This window comes from Polypterus senegalus, chromosome 16, assembly GCF_016835505.1.
Source record: "Polypterus senegalus isolate Bchr_013 chromosome 16, ASM1683550v1, whole genome shotgun sequence".
Lineage (NCBI taxonomy): Eukaryota > Metazoa > Chordata > Cladistia > Polypteriformes > Polypteridae > Polypterus > Polypterus senegalus.
The window spans coordinates 72,922,710-72,948,054 of record NC_053169.1 but is presented as its reverse complement, the minus strand read 5'-3'; the positions used below and the strand labels follow the sequence as shown (position 1 = coordinate 72,948,054).

The 25,345-nt window shown below is 37.9% G+C and overlaps 1 protein-coding gene across 2 annotated transcripts in view; it reads right to left on the bottom strand.

The window, feature by feature from the left end:
* Positions 1-25,345, bottom strand: part of LOC120516275 (sprouty-related, EVH1 domain-containing protein 2-like) — a 132,483-nt gene that overhangs the window by 47,815 nt on the left and 59,323 nt on the right. For both annotated transcript variants that reach the window (XM_039737832.1, XM_039737831.1), the window contains exons 2-3: positions 6,448-6,625; positions 5,941-6,109 (exon numbers count right to left, since the gene is read on the bottom strand). In XM_039737832.1, the coding sequence (XP_039593766.1) occupies positions 5,941-6,109; positions 6,448-6,625 (347 nt within the window). The remainder of the gene's footprint in view (positions 1-5,940; positions 6,110-6,447; positions 6,626-25,345) is intronic.

Here is a 25,345-nt window from a genome sequence, read left to right as displayed (position 1 = left end):
CCAGTTATGACCATTACGCGTAGAATTTCGATATAAAACCTGCCCAACTTTTGTAAGGAATGAACCTGCCAAATTTCAGCCTTCCACCCATACGGGAAGTTGGAGAATTAGTGATGAGTCAGTGAGTGAGTCAGTGAGGGCTTTGCCTTTTATTAGTATAGATAATAGTTCAGCTACGATATTCATTGGATTTTCACGATTCTCAGGTACATCTTCGATTCTAATATTATTCCTTCTGCTTCCATATTCCAGAGCCGCAAGTCTGTCTCCGAGCTTTTGCATTCGGAATTTGCAGCTGTAGCTTTTCCATCGTCGTTAGATGCCAAATGTTCTGCTGTTTCAATTCGAGCTGCGAATGTCTACTGAAAGACTCAAAACGATTATATACGTTTTCCAAGTCTTTATGTTCTTGCTGCATCTCTTGCAGCTCCAACCGCAGCTTCTCGTTTTTCTTGAGCAAGCCATTTATTTATTTCTTCACATTTTTCTGAATGTATTTCTTGAGATCACTCGTGGCTGTAGCCATGGCCAATGTTGTGATCATTTCCTTCAGTTCAGACAAATCGTTTTGGCTTTCGCGCTCCGCGGGTTAAGTGGCAACAGCCGATGCTTCTGGCTCGCGAGGATTAGATGGATGCGTGGACTGCAAGACCCATTTTCGCTCTCAACTGGAGATGCTGCAGTGGAGCAGGATCCTGGGAAGTCTGTGCTTCCGCTCGCCTGTTCCAGGTCAGTCTCTGAAAGGCCGTACCTTGTACTTGGGCTTGATGTTTGTCTAGACTTGAGTGTAGTTTTAAGTTTCTTTTCCATTTCTTTCTGACCGCCTTTCTTATTACTCATATTTATATACTGCAGTAGAAACTCCTTGGGTTGAGTAAATACAGAATACCTCGGGATAATAAGAAATAAGAGAGAAAATAAGTAGCTGCTAACGGAGCTCAGCTTCAGACGTCCATCTCCAATAACAAATGAGACCAAAATCTTGCCTAGGCATTTAAGGCAGTATAACTCAGTCATGGGAGCCCATGACCGTACGCGCGACCACCCCGATATACTCAATATCTGACCGAGACCTTCCATGCTGTCATTATCAGAAGCAAATTTTATACATATATATTACATTATAAATATGATACGGTTATTAATTTAGCCACAATCCTGCCGATTATGGCATTTTGTTCCTTTTTGGGGGTCGCTAGCTCCCTAGTTGGAATAAGTTCTTTTGTAATTGTGGCATTTTAAGTAACTGAAAACTATATAGACATGATATTAAAAGGCGATAAAAATCACATAAGAGAAAATAACTTAGTTTTCTTTACTGAAGATTTACACAGCATTACAGACGGGAAGCCAATAGCAAGACAATACCAAGGTGAGATCTTGTTCTATACAGTCTGCCATTTTTTGTCGCTGCGCTGGAAGGCTTGTCAGGATGGATGATGATATCACCCATCGTCTGTCGGCTTCAAAGTGTTTGGCTACTGTCCAAGTCTTTTTATACTGTCTTCTCCACGTGCAGGCCACCACGAAAATAGTTCATTTCCAAACAAGGAAAGAAGATTTTGTGCTGACTATACATTACTCCAGCTGTCTTTGTCTATCTATTTATCTCTATAAATAATCCATAAAATGAGTAAAGTAGTGGAGGTTAAAATCCATTAGAAAAAAAACAAGTCCTTTAAAAACAACACAACAAGGTTAAAACGATGGCTGGAAGCTGTCTTTTTAAATCCAAAGCACGGTGCCTTCTTCTTTCTACTTAGCGGCTCCCTTGCTTCTCCCATCGGGCTTTGCAACAGGGAGTTACCCTACCTGCAAGTACAGCTGTCTTCCACACCGGTCCAGTAGCCCTCCGATCCCTGGTTACATCGGGATCCATCCGGGCTGAAACTTGGGTTCTTTCCCCAGCGGTCAGGGCGTTCACGCTGGAGCCATACCAGGCCAAAGTCTCCACAACTGCAGCTGCTTTTCGAAGGCCAGATGTCTTCAATACCGGTCACTAGAGCTCCGTGATCACTCAGCTGGAGCAACCGCTTTCTTCAGCCCCACCGAGTGTCGGCCAAACACCCCTCTGCAGGGGATCACCTCCCAGCTGCCTGCTCTCTCTCTCTCGCTCGTTCTCCTCTACCTGCTTTCAGCCTCCCTTTCCTGCAACCTCTGTTTGTTTCTTTTTCTTTCCATCCCCTCTCTAGCCGCCTCATGCTTCTATTTATTACGGGGACGTAGATCAGGTGTAGCAATCGGCGGCTCCCGGCAACAATTATGGATGCGGACGACTCCTCACCTGTGCACTTAAGTGAGGACTGCCCTGTGGTGTAGCAGTCCACAGCGTACGACAAAAGGGACAATTTCAAGTAACTATTCACCACGTTCGTGGCTGAAGCGGTTCTCGGGGCAATTTGCGGTGTGGGCATTTCTCACCTAAATGCACAGGTGAGAAACTGTCCACATCCGTGATTGTTCCTGGGGCCGCTGATTTGCCACAGCTGCCACGCCTTCTTGATAAATACAAGCGCGAGTCGGTTAGGGGGGAAAAAAAAGAAAGAACGGACGGGAGTGGGGAGAGAGAAAGTCGGTGCGGGAGAACGAGCGAGCGAGTGCAGACTCGCAGCAGCTGAGCAGGGAGCTTGGGTGTTAGGCTGACACCCGAGGAGTAGCAGAAGTGGTCACTCCCGCAGAATTTATTTTGAAGGGTGGGAGTGACCGGAAGGCAGGTGACTGGCTGCATAAGGCTGAGAAGGCTGCAGAAGTCGGGACTTGGGACATGGTGTCCCCAGCGTGAGAGTCCTGGTCGTTGGGGAATCCCAGGTCGCTGTTCGGTGATGCCTACCGGAGCCAGGGATCGGAGAGGCGAACAACCAACAGCAGCGTGAAGAGAAGGCCAGCTGCAGGAAGGGTGAATCCTCTGTTGATAAGCCCAGACGGGGGAAACAGGGGAGCCGACAGGTAAAAAGGAACCAGGGTTCTTGTTTTTTTTTAAAAGAATGCTTCTTTCTGTATTTTAACCTCATTTTTAAGGATACTGTTTTTCTATTGTTTTTAACCTCCACGTTGCACAATTGGTTTTATGGATTATTTATTGGAACTTTGGAAACTGCATGCACTTTATTTAATTTGAACTTCTTGTTTTGTTGTTTGTTTTAATAAAAGCACTTTTTCACCATCCCCTTGCTATGTTATTGCCTCACTGCTTAGCTCATCGGTAACATTACCGACAGTGATGGGTTCAAGGGCTCCCATAGGAAAGATGGGAGCATGCAACGAACCCTCATCGTCACATGCCCGCATCATGAATCATCCTGGAAACCACATTGGCCACACAACCACACCCCCTCTCTAAGCCGCGAGGGCAGTGATTATTTATTTACAAAAAGTGGCCTTTTTTTGACGTGAGCTGTGGACCCGCTTCACCACAGGAAGACACATTTGAATTATTTTATTCCTGATTCCTTGGGATTAAAATGGTTTTGCAAGCACTTTTCTGGAGACTCTCTGTGCGCTTCAGAACCCCCAAACATGAGAAGTGATACTAAAAGTTGGGTTGCACAAAAATGGATCCATTTAAGCAACAGCAGCATTAGTACTATTCTCGGAATGACCCATTCCCATCCTGACACAGAACAGAGGGTGTTCACATTCATATTTATGCTAGAGACATGCTATAAAAAAAAGTTTAATTTTAGCTGCATGCCCATGATGATGAGGTGAGACAGAAGAAATTATGTCTGTTGAGTGGCAATGCTCAGCAGGATATTCAAAATACAACTGTCAACAGATTGTATGATTATGATTTTATGAAGCAGTAAATTCTTCTTCTTACCCGAGTACTTCAATCAAGAGATACAATGTCCATGTTTGGCAAATTGACCAGCACCACCCAATACGAGCCCAGGCCCAAGACTTTGTGAACCTAATTAACAGCTGGTTTAATGATAACCCCATAGAGGTCTCATTGAGATGGTGAATGGCACCTTTGCGAAGAGATGCTAAGAAGCAATGTCCGAGGTCTGAAAACTTGGGCGAGAAGAATGGAGGGTGTGTGGGCCATTTGAAATGACGGGGGCTACCCTAGAATGACACCAGGACCACAGCTGCTGTTTGGTCTTTGATCTGCTCCACAAGGAAGAAACTTTGATCAATCAGAGTTTATCCTGAAGTGTTTACCTAAAAGTTCTACTCAGGTTATCCAATGTTGTATTCGTCACCTAATTATGCTGCAGTCTTTCACAATAGAATTATGCTCCCCAAAATCGAATGAGCAGTGCTCTGGAGGTTCCCAAGGAACTGAGCCAAGGTAATAATCCAGTCAAAAGATGCTGCTGGACTGTGGATCTTGGAACAAACTGATTTACTCTCACTGTGGAAAACCACTAGATCACATCACTAGAGGATGTGGTTACTCCCTGGCCCGGTTCATTGAGATCAGCATGACAGAAGCATGTCTTTCCATGACAGGAAAAAAAAATAATTTGTGTTTTTGTGGGGTTAATGAGGTAAGAAGTGTTTTCATTACTGGACTCTGGCATTGATCTCTGTGTGATCTGCTGAGACCTGCTCTGGAAACTGCACAGTAAAAGCTTGAAGCAAGTGTACATTCATTTTGTCCATATTAACATAAAGCAATTCTAGTAAAATATAGTGGTAATACAAGATACACAGAGTTTGAATGGCAATTTTGGACACCTGTCCCTGGTCGACGCTACCAAGGGAAATATACAGCCTTTTCCCTTAAGCATTTCTTCCACTCCTTTTAAGATTGAGCAGGCTAAAGAAGTGGAGAGACTCACTGCCAGTGAAGCTGCTCCAGAAATGGTTCTGGAAATTAAATCTTATTTGACTAGTGAAAATGAAGAGACTCCTGCCACAGAAAGGATATTATGCAGTGAGCAGATTATACAGTAAATTACTGAACTTTAATTTACTGTACAATCTGCACATTAGCTGGGAGACGTTTTATTTTGCAAATTGTGAATGACACTGTGGGAACTGCCTCCTTTCAACTTGAGAACCCTGACGAAGTAACCTTTGAAATCTAAAATTTAAAATCCCAAAGAACTGTCATCTGGGGTCAAACAAACGAAGAAGCGGTCAAATTTCCCGTGTTGTTTAATAAAGGCTCCAATTTTCTCTCTTCAAATACAAGAAAAAAGTGTTTTTGCAAGTACTACTCTTTGTGCAACTCAGAATCCCAAACACGAAAATAGCTATATATAATCAACACACACAAATGTTAAATAAACACACACACAATTTAAATAGTTCTAATTATAAATTGTAAACTAGGAATTAAAACACTGGTATGAAATACTACATTAGACATTTCACAACACACATAGTAAGCAAAGACTAGCATGCCCGTATTACACGGAAGTTAGACTTCTATTAGACAGAAACTATAAAATTAATGAAGCAACAATGGCAACATGCAGTGCTGACACAAGCAATGCATCAAATGTAAAAAGACAATGGAAGAAACAACATGAATAAAAAGTGACATCAGCTCCACCAACACAATATTAAAAGATTAGTCAAAAGGGCATGAAGAAAGTTTTCAATATAGGTCCAATAGCACAAAAAATACAAGAATAATAAACAGAATAAGACTTAAAGCTTACAATGAAACCACCACAACTGAGCAAAAAGCAAGTAAAACAGATAATTTTACATTATTTAAAAATTTACAATGCAACTAAGGTGTGAAATGTGTTATTTGTGATTGAGGTCATTAAGATATCAATTTTCCAAGACATTACTAGCTAAAAGTGAAATATCTAAGAAAAAAAATATCTTCCTGAATAATGCCTACTGTGACTTAATAAGGCGGGTATGTCAAGTTATTAAATAGTTCTTTCAAAAAATACCTAAGAGATTAAAAAAAGAGCATGCCATACACATACAGATGATTTTCAGAAGGATCATTTAGTTAAAAATGTATATTACCTTCTGTCAAGTCTTCTATTGCTTTTCTTACACCTCTGTCAAATGCACGTGCATCAGCAGGACTCTGGAAAGTGAGCCCAAACCTTTTACTGTCAATTATCCAGTGATGAAATGTGGGTGTGGCCTTGGTGTATATCAAATCTTTTTTTAAGAAACATTCAAGCACCACCTACACAGAGAGAAGTGAAAAAAATATAGTAAGGAATCCCTTCAACTTCTGCCGTTTTATTTAAGCAGTACAAGCTTGCAGCATTCAGCTTTGATTTTGATCTCTGGAATTTAAATAGTGTGCTTGTCAAAATTTCCAGAATGATGATGAGTATAGCGTAAGCAGATCAATTAAAACAAGAATCAGAAACAGGTTTCTCAAGATTTCCTCTAAATTAGCATGACTTTAGTTAAATCCTGTTTTCCCTCAATTTTGAAAGAATAGATTGTCATCAAGAACACTGACATTTCATACAGCATTTATCATCTTGAAATGTAATGAAAACCATGCTAACATACCTGTTTGTCTTTCAGCCTCTCCCCATGAATAAGGAAATCACTTTTTCCATTGTTATCTGACTGAGTGACTTTACAGACTCCTACTCGACTAAGGCCACCTCCTTCTTGTGAAAGCCATCCTCCACTTGAGTCATCACGGGTCATAACCACTGCTTTAACACGGGCAATGTAGCTGTCACTGTTATTTAAAAGAAAAAAAAAAGAAGGGGGGCAAAAATTATATCAATACAAAGTTTTATAATATTAAAAAAAAAAGTGACTACTCTCACATCTCAGATACAGTTGCAATATCAAACTAATTAGAGACAACACTGGTACAATTTGACCTTGCTCAAGCCATGCATTAAAGATCTGGTTCCGTCAACCTTGCAATACAAGGAGAGGAAAAAGAGGGGGAAAAAAAAAACAGGTTCAGAAAACATATGGATAAATTACACCCTAGAAACTTGATTTTATAAACTAAAAATAACCAAAATGAAATTAAAAAGTGACATCCCTTGGTTATATTCTCATAAAATAAGCATTTTATAGAATATTTCCAAGAATAAAATTCTGAATCTTTTTGTCCATGAAAATATTTCCACTTTGTAACATGGTGTGAGGTTCGAAGATTTAAACTGCAATGCCTGCTCAATTTCTGTAACTCTTAGAGGGCATCTAATAATTCAAACGATAAGGGAGCAGTATGATGCTGGATGACTGTGTTCAAACAACTGATAATGTATATAATACAAATGCACCCAACTTTAAAAAGAGCAGAAGGATATTCATCACTAACATATCTGACACAAAAATTAGATCAACAGTTGTATGGGGTTTGTAAATGGCTTTGCTCTGTCACCTGTTAATTATCTGTGCAAGTATTATTTAGTGTTTAAGGTAATTACTACTGTACTTATTATTTGGCTGAAACCTTTATCCAAAGGTGACTTACAACATTTGAGACAAACTTACATATACATTTATTTCCAATTGGAGCACAGGCAGGTGGCGTGACTTGCTCAGGATCAGACAGTGTCAGTTGGGAAATTTCACCACAAAAACTCAGGATTTGAATTTCAAAGCCTTACCCATTACACCAGACTGCCAAAAAGGCTCAGGCTGCATTGGTCTAAACAGTTAAAAGTTAACTGAAAAATGCTTATTTTCATTCTCTTGCATATAGGGATATGCTGATCAGGTTTTTTAAGGCCAAAACCGAATCCAATTTTTTTTCTTTATCCCTTTAAAAATTAATCTCCTGCATAACCAGACAAATGAAAGTCTTATGCCCTATATTGAAGTGTATTTTATAATTAAACTATAAATCAAAGGTGTTAACTGTTCATTTTTTTATTAACAAAACTAAATCCTGTAGGCATATTGTTCAGTGACCATAAAATACTAAAGTAAATAAAATTTCCTAATAAAATATGTACAAAATATTTATCCATAATACATATTGCATGAAAGAGAATAAAATGCTTCTCATAATTACAAGCTGTAGTTTTTTTCTCTACTGCACCTATCTGAAACAAGGCTTAATTTAAAAAAAAACTAACAAAAAAAAAAAGTACACACACACACATATTATATATATATATATTTATATATATATATAGAAGAGAAGGTCTATGATACGGTTTGCATATTAGCAGTTGGAGATCCACAAAGGGAGAAAATGAATCACGTATCATAAAGTAGTTTTTATTCCTGAGCTTTCAACCCCTACCTCACCTACCCTATATATATATATATATATATATATATATATATATATATATATATTTTTTTTTTCTCATACAATCAATTGAAATTTGCAAATAAACACTGCTTAAATGTTAACATATATGCACTATATATTTTAATCATTTTAAATTATTAATTGCACTAACTCTTAAAGTGTATTTATAAAATATGGTTTACCATTTTAATTATGTAGTACTTGTTTCTTAAACCACCAAATATTAAACACAGTAAAAAATCTTTTCAAAAAAAAAAAAAAAATCAATTCAAATTCTACCTTTTCGCCAAGCATTAATCACCGTCTTTCCTAAACAAAATAAGGACTTATTACAATGTGCATCATATAGACCAATTTCACTTCTGAATAATGATGTTAAGATGCTCTCAAAATAATAGCTAGAAGGATGGAGAAAGTGCTGCCTTCAGTAATATCACAAGATCAAACTGGATTTATCAAGGGTTGACACTTATCTTCCAATCTTCTATGCCTGTTTAATGTAATATACTCACCAACAAAGTCAAACAACCCAGAAATATTATTATCATTGGATGCAGAAAAAGCATTTGACATGATTGAATGGAAATACCTTTTCACTACACTAGAGAAATTTGGGTTTGGCCCGAACATTTGTGAATGGATCAAACTACTGTATACCAATCCAGAAGCTTCAGTTTGTATTAAAAACATTTGTTCAGACTACTTTAAAGTAGAAGGTGGTAACAGATAAGGATGCCCCTTGTCACCACTGCTATTTGCAATCGCTATTGAACCACTGGTGGTTCACTGTTGAAATGCTGATCAGATAAAGGGTACTTTCAGAGAAGGATTGGAACAGAAAATTTCTCTATATGCAGATGATATGGTACTGTATATATCAAACCCACAAAATTCTGTGCTTGCAGTCTTAACAGCACTTACAGTATTTCAAAGGATTTCTGGTCTCAGAATTACTGTGAATAAAAGTGTACTCTTTCCAGTGAATTCTCAAGCATATAATATTAGATTAGACACCCTACCTTTTATCATTTCAGATCAGTTTAAATACCTAGGGGTAAACATAACAAATAAACACAAAGCTCTTTATCACCAAAATTTCGCCATCTGCATGGAAAAAATTAAGCAAAACTTGGATAGATGGTCAACCCTTCATCTCACTCTAGCTGGAAGAATTAACATTGTTAAGATGAATATTCTTCCTAAGCCATTTTTTTATTTCAAAACATTCCAATATACATCAATAAATCATTTTTTTAAGTAATTGGATTCAACAATTATCTAATTTATTTAGAACTGAAAACATCCACGTGTCCAAAGAGCGACCTTACAAATACATAAGGCAGAAGGTGGCATGGCTCTACCCAACTTTCAGTTTTATTACTGGGCAGCAAACATACAAGCTATAAAAACCTGGACACAAATACATGAACATACATAGGCCTGATCTGCAATAGAAGTAAAATCCTGCAGTACTTCTTTATATTCCCTGCTTTGATCTCCAATAAATGCAAGTTATCGGCAACATACTAATAACCCAATTGTGCTTCACTCACTCAGAATATGGAACCAATGTAGAAAGCATTTTAAGATAGAGAAGCTGTTATCTGTGGCAATTCTGCAAGAGAACCACCTCTTTCAACCCTCGCAAACATATGCAGTTTTAATTTTTGGAAAAAAATTGGGATTAAATTGCTTAGAGATCTTTATATAGACAACATCCTATGAACAATCACATTCCAAATTTAACTTTCCAGCTACACATTTCTTTCACTATCTTCAAATTAGGAACTTTGTTAAACAGAACCTGCCCGATTTTCCTCATCTGGCACCCTAGTCCATGCTGGAAAAAATATTGCTCAATTTCAAAGACTTAAACACCATTTCTGAAATATATAAAATTATTTTACAGTCCCTCCCTTTCAAAGATCCAAAAGGGCAATGTGAAAAAGATCACTTAATCAATATATCAGAAAAGTAGTGGAAAGTAGCAATGCAGAGACTTCACTCGAGTTAAATATATACACATATATATATATATATATATACATATATATATATATATATATATATATATATATATATATATATATATATATATACACACACATATATATATACACATATATATATATATATATATATATATATATATATATATATACACACACACACACACACACACACACACACATACATCATATATATATACACACACATATATATATATATATATATATATATATATATATATATATATATATATATATATGTGTATATATACTCCGCAAAAAAAGAAATGTCCCTTTTTCAGGACTGTGTATTTCAACAATAATGTTTTAAAAATCCGAATAACTTTACAGATCTTCATTGTAAAGGGTTTAAACAATGTTTTCCATGCATGTTCAATTAACCACAATCAATTAATTAACATGCACTTGTGGAATGGTCGTTAAGACCTTAATAGCTTACAGAAAGTAGGCATTTAAGGTCACAGTTCTAAAAACGCAGGACACTAAAGAGACTTGTCTACCGACTGTGAAAAACACACATGGCAATATATATACACACACACACATATATACATGTATGTATGTATGTATGTATGTATGTATGTAGGTCTTTGGTGCTGGTCTGTGGGTTGACTCTGACTGTTCTCACCATTCGTCGCTTCTGTCTATCCGAAATCTTTCTTGAACTTTCTTGAAGCCTTAACTTGAACTGAGCCTGTGGTCTTCCATTTCCTCAATATGTTCCTAACTGTGGAAACAGACAACTTAAATCTCATGGAACAGCTTTCTGTATCCTTCCCCTAAACTATGATGGTGAACAATCTTTGTCTTCAGGTCATCTGAGAGTTGTTTTGTGACCCCCATGTTGCTAATCTTCAGAGAAAATTAAAGGAGGAGGGAAACTTACAATTGACCCCCTTAAATACTCTTTCTCATTATAGGATTCACCTGTGTATGTAGGTCAGGGGTCACTGAGCTTACCAAGCCAATTTGAGTTCCAATAATTAGTTCGAAAAGTTTTGGAATCAATAAAATGACAACGATGCCCAAATTTATGCACCTGCCTGATTTTGTTTGAACAATTATTGCACACTTTCTGTAAATCCAATAAACTTCATTTCACTTCTCAAATATCACTGTGTGTGTCTCCTATACATTTTATATCGTAACAACCAACGATTTATACAGGAAAATAATGACTATTAACAAGGTTGCCCAAACTTTTGCATCCCACTGTATGAATGTATGTGTGTATATACATATATACACACATATATATATATACATATATATACACACATATATACATATACATATATACATACATACATATATACATACATACAGTGGTGTGAAAAACTATTTGCCCCCTTCCTGATTTCTTATTCTTTTGCATGTTTGTCACACAAAATGTTTCTGATCATCAAACACATTTAACCATTAGTCAAATATAACACAAGTAAACACAAAATGCAGTTTTTAAATGATGGTTTTTATTATTTAGGGAGAAAAAAAAATCCAAACCTACATGGCCCTGTGTGAAAAAGTAATTGCCCCTTGTTAAAAATAACCTGACTGTGGTGTATCACACCTGAGTTCAATTTCCGTAGCCACCCCCAGGCCTGATTACTGCCACACCTGTTTCAATCAAGAAATCACTTAAATAGGACCTGCCTGACACAGAGAAGTAGACCAAAAGCACCTCAAAAGCTAGACATCATGCCAAGATCCAAAGAAATTCAGGAACAAATGAGAACAGAAGTAATTGAGATCTATCAGTCTGGTAAAGGTTATAAAGCCATTTCTAAAGCTTTGGGACTCCAGCGAACCACAGTGAGAGCCATTATCCACAAATGGCAAAAACATGAATTCTACTGTCTACCAAAAATCCTGAAGGAGAATGTCTGGCCATCTGTTCATCAACTCAAGCTGAAGCGATCTTGGGTGCTGCAACAGGACAATGACCCAAAACACACCAGCAAATCCACCTCTGAATGGCTGAAGAAAAACAAAATGAAGACTTTGGAGTGGCCTAGTCAAAGTCCTGACCTGAATCCAACTTAAAAAGGCGGTTCATGCTAAAAAACCCTCAAATAAAGCTGAATTACAACAATTCTGCAAAGATGAGTGGGCCAAAATTCCTCCAGAGCGCTGTAAAAGACTCATTGCAAGTTATCATAACGCTTGATTGCAGTTATTACTGCTAAGGGTGGGCCAACCAGTTATTAGGTTCAGGGGGCAATTACTTTTTCACACAGGGCCATGTAGGTTTGGATTTTTCTCCTAAATAATAAAACCATCATTTAAAAACTGCATTTTGTGTTTACTTGTGTTATATTTGACTAATGGTTAAATGTGTTTGATGATCAGAAACATTTTGTGTTACAAACATGCAAAAGAATAAGAAATCAGGAAGGGGGCAAATAGTTTTTCACACCACTGTGTATATTATATATATATATATATACATATCTATATATCTATATATATATACATATCTATATCTATATATCTATATATCTATATATATATATATATATATCTATCTATATATATATATATATATATATATATATATATATATATATATATATATATATATACTAATAAAAGGCAAGCCCTCACTCACTCACTGACTCACCATTAATTCTCCAACTTCCCGTGTGGGTGGAAGGCTGAAATTTGGCAGGTTCATTCCTTACAGCTTCCTTACAAAAGTTGGGCAGGTTTCATTTCGAAATTCTACGCGTAATGGTCATAACTGGAAGCTGTTTTCTCCATTTACTGTAATGGAGATGAGCTTGAACGCCGTGGGCGGAGTTTCGTGTGACATCATCACGCCTCCCACGTAATCACGCAGTACATAGAAAACCAGGAAGACGTCCAAAAAGCGCTGAAGAAAACATGCATTATATAATTGAGAAGGTAGCGAAACAATAAGAAGCGGCAGTGACATATACAACCATATTCATGAGTTCTGCTACTTGAAACAAAGCACGATGTAAACCTAAACTTTAAATTAAGTTCATAGACAGGCTGCCGCTGGCGTTTGTAATTTAGTGCCTGCCCATATAAGGCCGTCCGTCAGCGGCAATCCAATAGCAAACTGCCACTAAATATTCACGGGTGAAGGACTGTGCTTATGCAGAGGAAGATGAGATGGTCAGGGTGGTGTTTGGCACAAACTCAGCGAAACTGCGAGAGAAAGTTTTAAGTGCCAGGACTTGGTAACATTAAATACAGCCATGGACATAGCACGAGATGGCACCAGCAAAAAAGGGAACCTTCGATGCATGTACACCGAGCGGCTCACGTGAACTGACGCAGTGCACAGACAAAAGCAACAGTTCCAAAGAGCGCTGAACAAAAACACAATTACACAATTGAAAAGGCAGCAAAAAATATGAAGCGTCTGATACATACAAGCATATTCATAAATGCATCTACTGCGGAAACAAAGCACACGGTGGAAAAAGTCAATGTCCCGCTAAAGGAAGACAGTGTTAAAAAAAACCCGTGCATGCAGTGTGTCAGGTCTCAGATAAAGAGGAAGACGAGCTGTTTATTGATGCAGTAAGAAACGAATCGATGAATGAAACCTGTCATCTTTACAACGATTGACAAACACGGAATGTAACTTGAACACAACACATCCTACAAATACGAACCTGATTGAAAGAAATAATGATAATCAAATCCTTGATGACAGCAACACTCAGTAACACAAAACAAATACTGTATATTGACAGTCATGTTTCGTTATTTTTAAAATGTTCCCTTTTCTTTTTCATAGCTTTTTTAACACACTGCTTCTCCGCTGTGATATGCGGGTATATATATATATATATATGTATATATACCCCGATCTACATACTTGAATAATGGATACTTTATTCGCCATCAATGATTGTTTTGGTAAAGCCATACTCAGTGTATTCATTAGATGAACGGTAAAAAAGTAAGAGCGAGGGGAGGATGACTTATTGAGGCATGCAGGCAAAACCACAATAGCACGCGGGCTCGATGTACGAAAAAATATATCTTTTCAAGTTCTATTTAGTCCATATGTGTCAAACTCAAGGGCCACGGGTCACATCCTTGAGATCATTTTATATACTGTATTATTGTTATTAATGGCCCGGGTATATGAATCGCTGGTAACACAATAAACTACAGATCCCATAATGCAGCGCTTCAGCTGCCTTGCCGAACACTTACCGCGTTAATCAAGTCTAGCTTATGATACTGCAAGTATCAAGTAGTTACTGCGAAGCTAGCCCACACGATGCCGAAGAGAAAAGTTGATTCTGAAAATAGAGCCTTTAAAAACCGATGGGAGGCTGTGTATATGTTTACTGACATTGCCGGTAAACCCATGTGTCTCATTTGTGGAGCTAATGTGGCTGTAATTACAGAATTTAATCTTTACAACGACTAACAAACACAGAATGTAACTTGAACACAACACATCGTACAAATACGACCCTGGTTGAAACAAATAATGATAATCAAATCCTTGATCACAGCAACACTCACAAAACAATTACTGTATATTGACAATCATGTTACGTTATTTTTAAAATGTTCCCTTTTCTTTTTCATAGCTTCTTTAACACACTACGTCTCGCATATATATATATATATATATATATATATATATATATATATATATATATATATATATATACACCCCGATCTACATACTCTCAAATAGATAAGCCACACAACATGGCGCAATTGTAGAGGCTTCGCCTCTATCGCCTACATCCGAGGTTTGATTCCCGAGAGGGGATGTACTGAGTATGTACGCGTGCTTCGATTCATTTACCCTCGCATCTCCTTGGTTTGAGGCGTATGAAAAAATATGCGGTTAACGCAGAATCATGTTACGTTATTTTTAAAATCTTTCCTATTCTAAGCTTCGATGCATGTACTCCATAACAAAAAAAAAAAAGGAATTAAATCACACTTTCAATTCCAAGCAAAGGAGAACTTTTGTCAATGCATGATTTCCTGGTACATCGATTACACTGATGCACACATCACAGCTACAAAAATGTTACACTCGAAATGAAGCGCGTTCCTACGACTGATCGGAGGAAAATTTAATTTCAAAAAACTATCCGAGCAAAGCCTTGATAAAAGCATGGTTTTGTGCACACTGAAAAGCAAGCAAAATTAGATGCGTTACAGAAAGCAGACTTTGTGGCTCTTACTAGGGATCACTGGACTTCCGTGACCGTTAGTAATTCTAATTACATCTAATTACAAAATGTTCAATGATCACACTGTTTTAGCCTAATGTACAAAATAATTTTGGCTAAGGTTACTCAGAGTTTAAAGATTAAGTTGGTCAAATTACCTTTTATGTTTCCGACTTATTTTTTTAAGAAGAAAAACTGCACTGTCAGAGTATATAAAGTTAAGTGGATACGATGAGCAAGCTGGAGCTGAATGGCCAGTTCCCATCTAGACTGTTCTAATAATGCCACAATTACGTGATCGTGTACATAGATGTGACCCTTGAAAGAGACTATGGCTTTACCCAAAGCTATGTTTCTTTACCTAATGACTAATGGTGCCATTACAAGTTTCAGTGCTCATGACCATGACTAGGATTTAAACAGGTTAAAAAAAATGGGTGGATATAAACTTGTGAATACAAGAACACATGGAGGATGCACTTAGCTATGTGAATGTGGTATTTAAATGTTAATCAAATACTTTCAAAACAAAAAATATTTGTGGGAATGCTTCACATTTACAAAGGTTCTGAAAAGATTTTTTTGGAGTGTAACAGGGAATAATTTCACACCAATATGACAATTTAGATTTCATTTTTTACCAGCATCTGAAGGTGACAGATGCACAACCAGATCCTTTCTTTTTAAATCCTACTTGTTTTTGATTGTACAAATAGCACACTAACAAGGAAGGGTGCTCTATACAGTATATTAAGAAACCTGGATGGAGGAACTAAGTTAATTAGCACATGCAAATAGAATTTCATTGTACTCTGTACATGTGACAATAATGCCCTCTATAAGCTACAACTTAAAAACTAGAAAAACTTATTAAGATAAAAATGAAAAAAAAAATAGATGGACAATGATGCAAAACTGGGGCAAAATTTAACCAGCAGCAGTTAATTATTGCAAGGACTATTTATTAGCTCTAGTTTGACAGAGATGCTGACTAACTGCTACTGACATCTTTGGCAGATGCTCAGTAAAGCATTTAGCTTCCTCAGGGAAATCACCACCATTGTGCGAATGAGTGAACACATTTTTACACACCCATAATGCACATCTTCTCTGATCTTTAGAGACCATTTGGTTCTGCTCTTCAACACAGCTCTGTGACGATGTGGGTTCGGCTCCACACTCCCATCTACTGTTTGGGAGCCTTTCAACCCAACACCGTCGGTAATGTCACCAATGACCTAGTCAGTGGAGGCAATAACAATCGAGCAAGGGGATGGTAAAAAGTGAAATAGTGCTTTTATTAAAACAGTCAAACAAAAACAAAGTGTTCAATAAATAAAGTGCAGTGAGTCCCAAAATCTTGATTAAATAAATAATCCATAAAAACACGTGAAGGTAAAAACAATGGAAAATCAATCCTTTAAAATCAAGGTTAAAACATCCAACAGGAAACAGTCTATAAACAAGCCCAGTGCCTTCTTTTTAAACTAGCGTCTCTCCTGCTTCACCCATCTGGGCCCCGCAACAAGGGAGACGCTCTCTCTCTGCAGCTGACCTTTGTGCCTGAGTCTGCTGTCAGTTGCCTTACCGATCCTTGGCTCCGGCCGGCTCCTCCGGACAGCGACTTGGGAATTCCCCACGATCAAGGCACCAATGCAGGGAACACCACGTCCCAAGTCCCGACTCCCGCTACCTTCCGCGGAAAGTCCTGCACCTTCCGGTCACTCCCGCCCTACAAAACAAACTCTGCGGGAGTGACCACAACCACTACTTCTCCCGGGTGTTAGCCAAACACCCAAGCTGCCTTCAGCTGCCTGCGAGCGCTCGCCCGCTTCCTGCTTCACCGACTTGCGCTTTCCTCCTCACTGCTTCCTGCTCCAACCTCCGTTTACTTCTCTTTTTTCTTGTTCTACTCTGTTCGTTCCCCCCTTTCAACTGACTCGCGCTTTTTATATAGCGAGGGGCCATAGCAGCTGCAGCACATTAGCCACATGAACAATCACGGATGTGGGCAGTCCCTCACCTGTGCACTCGGTGAGAAACGCCCACACCGCAGATCGCCCCGTGGCTTGCTATGGCCCAACGCCCCCTTGCTAAGCCGCCGCGAGAACGGTGATTATTTATTTAAATGGCCTTTGCTAAACGAGCTGTGGACCCACAACACCACAAGCTCATGTTATACTGTTTCAGCACACATAGCAATGCTGTGCTCCCTATACAGTGCCTCAAACTCTCACCTGCATGCTTCACACAGACATAAAACCACAATAACAGAAACTGAACCCCAAAAGAAACAATTTCTTTAGTATAAAATGCAGATTTCATTACAATACCCATATCAGCTATTTTCATGTAACAATAAAACAAAGTACAAAAATCATACAGAAAGTGAGGAATTTACTGTGCAGCTGCTCACTGAAACTCTTTCCACATATACGTCAACATTTTTCTCAGTAAATATTTTTGGAATGGGCCTACCAACATGAAATTTTCTCCAGATACAGTAATCCACACATACAAAGAAATCAAAACAAGTAAGTTATGTGTAATAAAGTGGAATGACACAGGAAATAAGTATTAAACACACTTATGGAAATGTATTTAATATTTAGTAGAAAAGCCTTTGTTGGTAATGACAGATTTAAGATGCTAACTGTATGGAGAAACTAGTCACACGCATTGCTCAGGTGTGATTCTAGCCCATTCTTCAACACAAACAGTCTTCAAATCTTGAAGATTCTTGGGACCTCTTCTAAGAACTGGGATCTTCAGTTTTTTACATAGATTTTCCTTCTCTGAAAACAACTGAGAGTTTCCTTGGATGTGTGTTTGGGATCATTGCCTTGCTGAAATCTCCACCCTTGTTTCATCTTCAGCATCCTGGTTGATGGCAGCAGATTCTTATCAAGAATGTTCCATTATACTTCTCCATTCATCCTTCCTTTAATTATATGTAGTCTGCAAGTACCATATGCTGAAAAACAGCTCCACACCATGATGTTACTACCTCCAAACATCACTGTTGGTATGTTTTTTTGGGGTGATGTGCAGTGCCATTTCTCCTCCAAACATGATGTGAATGACATTCAAAGAATTAAATTTTGGTCTCATCTAACCAGACTATATTCTCCCAGTATTCCATTGGCTTGTTCAAATATTGTGCAGCAAACAAGCTTCAACATACTTTTTCTTCAGCAGTGGAGTCTTACTCAGTGAGCGTGCATAGAGGCCATGGCGGTTGAGTACACTTCTTACTGTTTTCTTTGAAACAACTGTATCTGCTGATCCCAAGTGTTTCTGAAGCTCTCCTCTGTCAGAAATCTTGCGAGAAGCACCTGGTTGTGGCCAGATTATGGCCCCAACTGTGCTCACTGGAACATTCAGAAGTTTAGAAATATGTCTGTAACCAATGCCATCATTATGTTTTCCAACAATAAAGTTGCAAAGGTCTTGAGAGAGCTCTTTGCAAGCATTAACCTCTTTACTAATTCAATTAAATCGCTAGGCTCTCGTACCATTTAGAAATAAACATTTGTATGCTCTAAAAATTTCTAATCAGAAAACAATGATATTTTGTGCTCAGTATTATTTTACATTGATATTTATGGAGAATACCGATTTTTTTTTTTTTGAGATTTTCATCCTAGATACTGGGATAAACCAATTCACCAGACAATCAATCAATATGTAGACAACACAGAATAAAAATTCACAAAAAAATGTGACGTAACATTTCAATGTTAAGTAACAAATACCTTACATACATTTTATCCTATGTTCTTTATCTGCATTCTTTAAAGAGTGTTTGTTTTTTATAAATGCTTTATGAAGTGAAGAATATAGATAGGAAAATTCAGGTTTCAGGCTAAAAATGTGAGTTCTTTCAAAACTGCTTGAACAGGGCATGGTAATTTTTATTTTTGTAGCAGCATACACTTATTCTCTTGTAAGCTTTCCAAGTGATCCAAACCTATATATAACCATATTTAAAGATATAAATATCAACTACAAACACTAAGAGTATACTGTTTGATTAAGCATCACCCAAAAACAGATTTAAAAAAAGAAGTATATTTTTATATTTACTTTATGCATACAAATATTTACACTTTAAACACAGCAGCAATATTAAGTGAGAAACAAATCAGTTATTTAATAATGGGCTGTGACACCCCATGTAGTGGCAATGTTGCCACCAAAATACACAGAAAGCATCTTGTAGTTCAGGACCGACTGGAATCAGACTTGAGAAGTCAGACATGGAGACACGGACACAAAAAGGTGGTATACAAGAATGTATACACACAAAATTGTAGTCTTTCTAAAGGAAAAAAACAAGCAGGAAGAAACTACACACAATGAAAATCAAAACATCCATAAAAAATGCTAACAAGGAAAAAAAAAAGATAACCTCCAACCAAAAAAGTACAACTAGAAGATATCTATATAAAAATATTTACAAAAATAAGCACAAGCCACTGTTTGGCACACTAAATAAATTTGCTATACCAACTACACTATACATACCATGAGTCTAAAGACAAACCCCTGAAGCAGGAAGTGCCTCTTATTTTCGGGGACATATCTTTAGCCAATCCTGCGACACGCTGCTCCCTTTCACCAACTGCGACTGACGCAGGTGCCTTCTGCACAGGTGCACCCCTCAATTCTTGCAAGGCATGGACTAAATAGGGCTAGCAGCATCGAGCACAAGCGCGAACTTGAGTACATTCCTGTGACAGTGTCAGTCCTGCTCCATGCTCCCCCTTCCAGATTCGGGAGCCCTTGAACCCTCCACCGTCGGCAATGTAACTGGAGGAGAAATCACACTAGGAGCAAGGGGACGGTGTAAAAAATGTACAATTAAATAATCCATAAAAATGACAGTTGATAACTGGAGGTTAAAATCCCAAATAAATACACCAATAAAAATGAGGTTAAAAACAAAACATGCTGGAAGCGTTTTTGTTTTAAAAAAAAAAAAAAGCCTGGTGCCCTCTTCTTTTAGCTAGTGGCTCACCTGCTTCTCCCATACAGGCCCTGCAACAGGGGAGTTGCCCTATCAGCAGGTGCAGCTGCCTTCCACACTGCTCTGGTAGCCTTCCACTCCCTGGCTACGTAGTCAACCCTCCGGACCGAGACTTGGGTTCCTCAACGGCCAGGGCACTCATGCTGAGGCTCACCCTCCATACTGCCAGTCACTCTAACTCCTAAAAACCGTTCAGCTGGAGCGACCACTTCTTTCATCCCCCACTGAGTGTCGGCCAAACACCCATTCCAGGGGCTCTCCTACCAGCTGCCTGCCATACCCAGTGAGACTGCTCTCTCTCTCTCACTCCTGCACTGGCTCTCCGCACCTCCTGCCTTCTTCCCTTAACCTCCATCCTTCACACTCACACTACTCCTGCTTATAATGGAGATGTGGCACAGTTGTAGCGATCAGCAGCTCCTGGCATCAATTACGAGCATTGGCAATCCCACACCTGTGCACTTCAGTGCAGAAATGCCCATGCCCATATCGTGCTCCAGAAACACTCTGGCCACACTACCATGCCCTTTCCTTAAGCCGCGAGGGTGGTGATTATTTATTTAAAAAAATGGTCATTTGTTTAGAGCCGTGGACCTGCTATATCACAATCCTGACATGCTCCCCTCGGAACAGCAGATACGCACTACAAAAATAAGTTACTTTTTTTCTTGGGAATCCCCTTCTCACACTAAGGCATGCACAAACAAACGCTTCACACCTTTTTCTTTGCTAATGGCAGATGGCTAAAAAAAAGCCTGGCCTCATGACAGGCTACACATGCGTCCTCCAGCAGGCCTGACCTGAACACTCTAAACCCATCGCTTGGCTGCTTGAACCTGCCAAAGCCAAAGTTTATATATAAAAAAAATTTAAAAAAAAGACCACCCAGTACTTCCAATGATTTAAACAGGTAAGTGCTTTAATTTTTATTCTGGAAAAGTCAACTTTACCCTATTCCTAGGTCTTTTACAACTTTAAAGTGGTAATGCCTGGTAGGTGAATTACCACATGGGTACAAATCTAAAGATTGAAAACAAAATGTTTTTCAAGCTTGTATTTAAATTTTCCTTCTCATACTTATGAAATGTATGAAGATTATTGCAACGTCTTACATTAAGCAGACAGAAGTCAACAACAAAGCCTGTATATACTGATGAAAATGAGTAAGTAAATGAGATTTAGGAAAACAAAACACAATCAACTGAAAAGTATAAATGACTGCACAGTCCTTTAGTATCTTGTGTCATTGCTTCTTAAACACAATACAACAGGCTATTGTATTAAAGCCTATAATTCCATCAATGTTTAAAAAATAAAAAGCAGTTAAAGTTTAATTTAACCTACAAGCTTGCTGACATCTATGGTGTAACATCCAAATCTTTAATTGTGGCATGGGATTCCATTCCAGCAGAAGGTTCTGATGAAACTGCTCTCCAATGACAGACATATGTTGCTCCCTGATGTTGCAATCCAGGGCATTCCAAAGGTGTTGAGTGGGGTTAAGATCAAGAAAGAAATCAGACCAAGGCAACACCTGTACACCAGCACTCATTTCTCAAGACAGCTGTGACCACAGTTACAGTGTGTGGCCTGGCATTGTCTGGATGTAGCGTAATTTGACCTGACCTGTACTCTACCATTAATTCTCTGAGGGCTGAATATTCTTTCCAAAAAACATAGTTTCTAAAAAGCAATGGTTTCACAAAGAAATCAATATAAAATGTCTGTTGCTGCATCCTGCGGCTGCCACTTTGCCAAGAATGAGCGGCAGGCTTGCTGCCAGGCTGTCTTCGCATCACGGTCACAGTGCATTGCAATCTGGTTTCTACCTCTTATATCATTGTTAAGTGGCAGTCCTCTTGGCAAACATGGCTGTAGGCGTATCAGCTACATGAACCCATTCAGCACCACAATTAGCTGGGGACCGGTCAGCTGAAGCTGGAACCTCACATTCGTTTTTGATCACTTGTATCAAAATCGGAGTCTGGCAGGTTATAGTCCCAGTTCAGAGATAATGGGCAAAATGTCATCCATGGGGCATTTTGCTTTATGTATTCGCTTTGAGCTCTCGCCATTACGTCAGTGCCATTTTTGCCCTTGCCTGTGCCTTACTACTTAGAAATCTTGGTCAAACCAATGAAGCTAACTTTCCTTCTAGCAACGAGAATCCAACTAAAACATAACGGTTGGTATTGTCACAGTTTACAGTTGATTACCATCGTCAACTCCTCCTTTTGACAAAAGTCAACATCAGCCCTGAAAGAGTTAAATAGAGAAGTTAAATATGGTGTTCCACAGGGCTTAGTACTGGAACCTTTACTGTTTTCACTTTACATGTTTCCATTGGGAACTACAATTAGAAAACATAATATTAATTTTCAGTTATATGCAGATGACATCCAATTATACATTTCCTTTAGACCAAATTATGCTTCTTTATTAATTAGACGTGTCAGTGTGTTAAAGAAGTGAATGAAAAAAACAAAAATATCAGTTATAGTAGAGAATGATGCAGACCGCAACAATATTCTGTCACACTTAACTGAGTTAGAATCAGCACGCAATTTACGTATTATTTTTGACATTAGCATGTCATTTAACACACTCACACACACAACAAAACAATCTAAAACATGTTTTTTCCATCTTAAAAATGTTGAAAATTATAACTTTTTTAACTATGCAAGATATAGAGGAAGTAATTGTTCTTTATGCAGCATTCAGTTAATTCAAATTGATGTTGCAAGAATCATTACATGAACCAGAAAATATGAACACATAACTTTAGTTATCATGTTATTGCTCTGGCTTTCAGTTAATCTTATGGCTACTTTCAAAATCCTCATTTTCACTTAAAGCCTTAAATGGCCAAGACATTATTTATGCATCTGAAATTATCATTACTTACAAACCGAAGTGCATATTGAGATCTCAAGATGTCGGACTACTTAAGATTCCAAGAAATAATAATAAAATAACAGTGGGAGGTTGAGCTTTTAGTTACGAGGCCTTGAAGCTGTGGAATGACCCTCCTATGATGCTTCTCTTCTCAGTACATGAATGTGGCACTTGGTGCCATTGATGTCCTGCTTGGCTTTTCTTATGTATATGAAAAAGACATCTTGGATAAAGCAGTTTTGGAATCATTGGATAGAAAGATTCTCTCATTAGATTAGATGGCCAGCACAGACTCCACTACAGAGAACTCATGAGCAGTTAGACAGCGATTTGACGGAGGTCTCTAGGACTGGGATTTTGCTTTTGATTTTCTCTTTTATAATTTTCATCTACTCCATTGTCAATTGGCCACAGTTCATCATCTAATTAATGGATAGGTATTGGTGGTTTCCATTTAAGTTTAATCAGTTTCTACCTTGTTCTGTGTGTGTTTCAACAAATCTGCATTTATATGTGGGACAGTTCCATATTTTGTAATTACTATAATCTATACAACTTGTATATTAAGTGAGAATTGTTCACAGCACTCTGCATCTGCACTCAAGAGAAGATTGCTATACATAAAAAAGTCTTATTGTATTGTTATGATATAAACTTTGAAATAGGGTCTTTTAAAAGGTGATCTGATCAGGCACTGTCATCTCAATTGGTAAAAGTGTACCTATCAAGCTTTCATGTGTGCATGTCAAACTGCTGCACAGAGGGTCTAAAGCAAATTGATAACACAGCTGAAAATTCTACTAAAGCTTATTATGTTAATGTTTAAAAAAAAAATAGGAAAAAAATAAAGCAGTTGAAGTTTTATCACCTCTTTAAACTTGCTGAACCAAATTTGCAAAGATACCAGCATTTTTTTGTGCCAGAAATGTATTAGAAATGGAAACATTTCTGTACAACACCTTGAACCAATATTCTCAGGCTTGCATAATCTGTTAAGATTATGATGACATGATTAAAGAATGACAATGTTGGGAGGAACACAAATGTCCAAGAATATTAAGGAATTATAATTGATTTACATAATGTTAAATGTAAATAATTTAGCAAAATGAAGCAAAATATATTGACTTTCAAGAATAACTCCTCACATACTATACAGGTTAACCAGTAATCACAATATTTAGAAATTTACTGCTTAATGTTAAGCTTGAAAAAAATAAATGAGGGCCCTTTTTGCAAAAAATCTTTTTCAAAATAAATGTAACCCAGATTGCTGTCCAACATTGGGAACAGAACTCTCTGAGTGGCCTTTGGCTTTCTGAAAACACATGGATGGCAAATTATGATCATAAACTGAGAGACAATTCTGGCCATCTTCCTACTGTCACTGAATTTGCAGAATCATTTGTTACTGTAAGTCAGTGTCATTTTCCAACCTGCTATATCCTAACACAGGGTCACGGGGGGTCTGCTGGAGCCAATCCCAGTCAATGCAAGGCGCAAGGCAGGAACAAATCCCCAGGCAGGGTGCCAGCTCACCAGTGTTACTGTAAGTTTGTTCTGCAATTCCTGAGGATTTGAATTCTTTGAAAACTCATTTTTTCATTTATGCCAATTTGTTTCTAAAGGAAACATATTTTATAGAGATCTTCAGTTAGAATTAACTTACAAAATACAGATGTACAGTGCTGTGGAAAATAATTTGTCCTCTTTTTAATATCTGCTTTGGTATACAGTACATAATAAATGGCCTCTGATTACACCACCATTTTTAGAAGTGTTGGATTCCTTTTGATGAATAGAAACATCTCTTCATGATCAGCTATAAGCTTGTTTCTGGTTTCACTAACAATTTGTGACAGTGCATTAAATAATCTCTCACTCTCTACACTACTGCATATGGCTGAAATATATTTCCTTCACATCCAAGACAAAGTGAGGAAATGCACTTTGTTAACTGACCAATACTTAAGTCGTTTGTCTGAACAAGAACCTGTTCTCTCACAGGTATGTTTCTAGCTGTATGGCAACAACT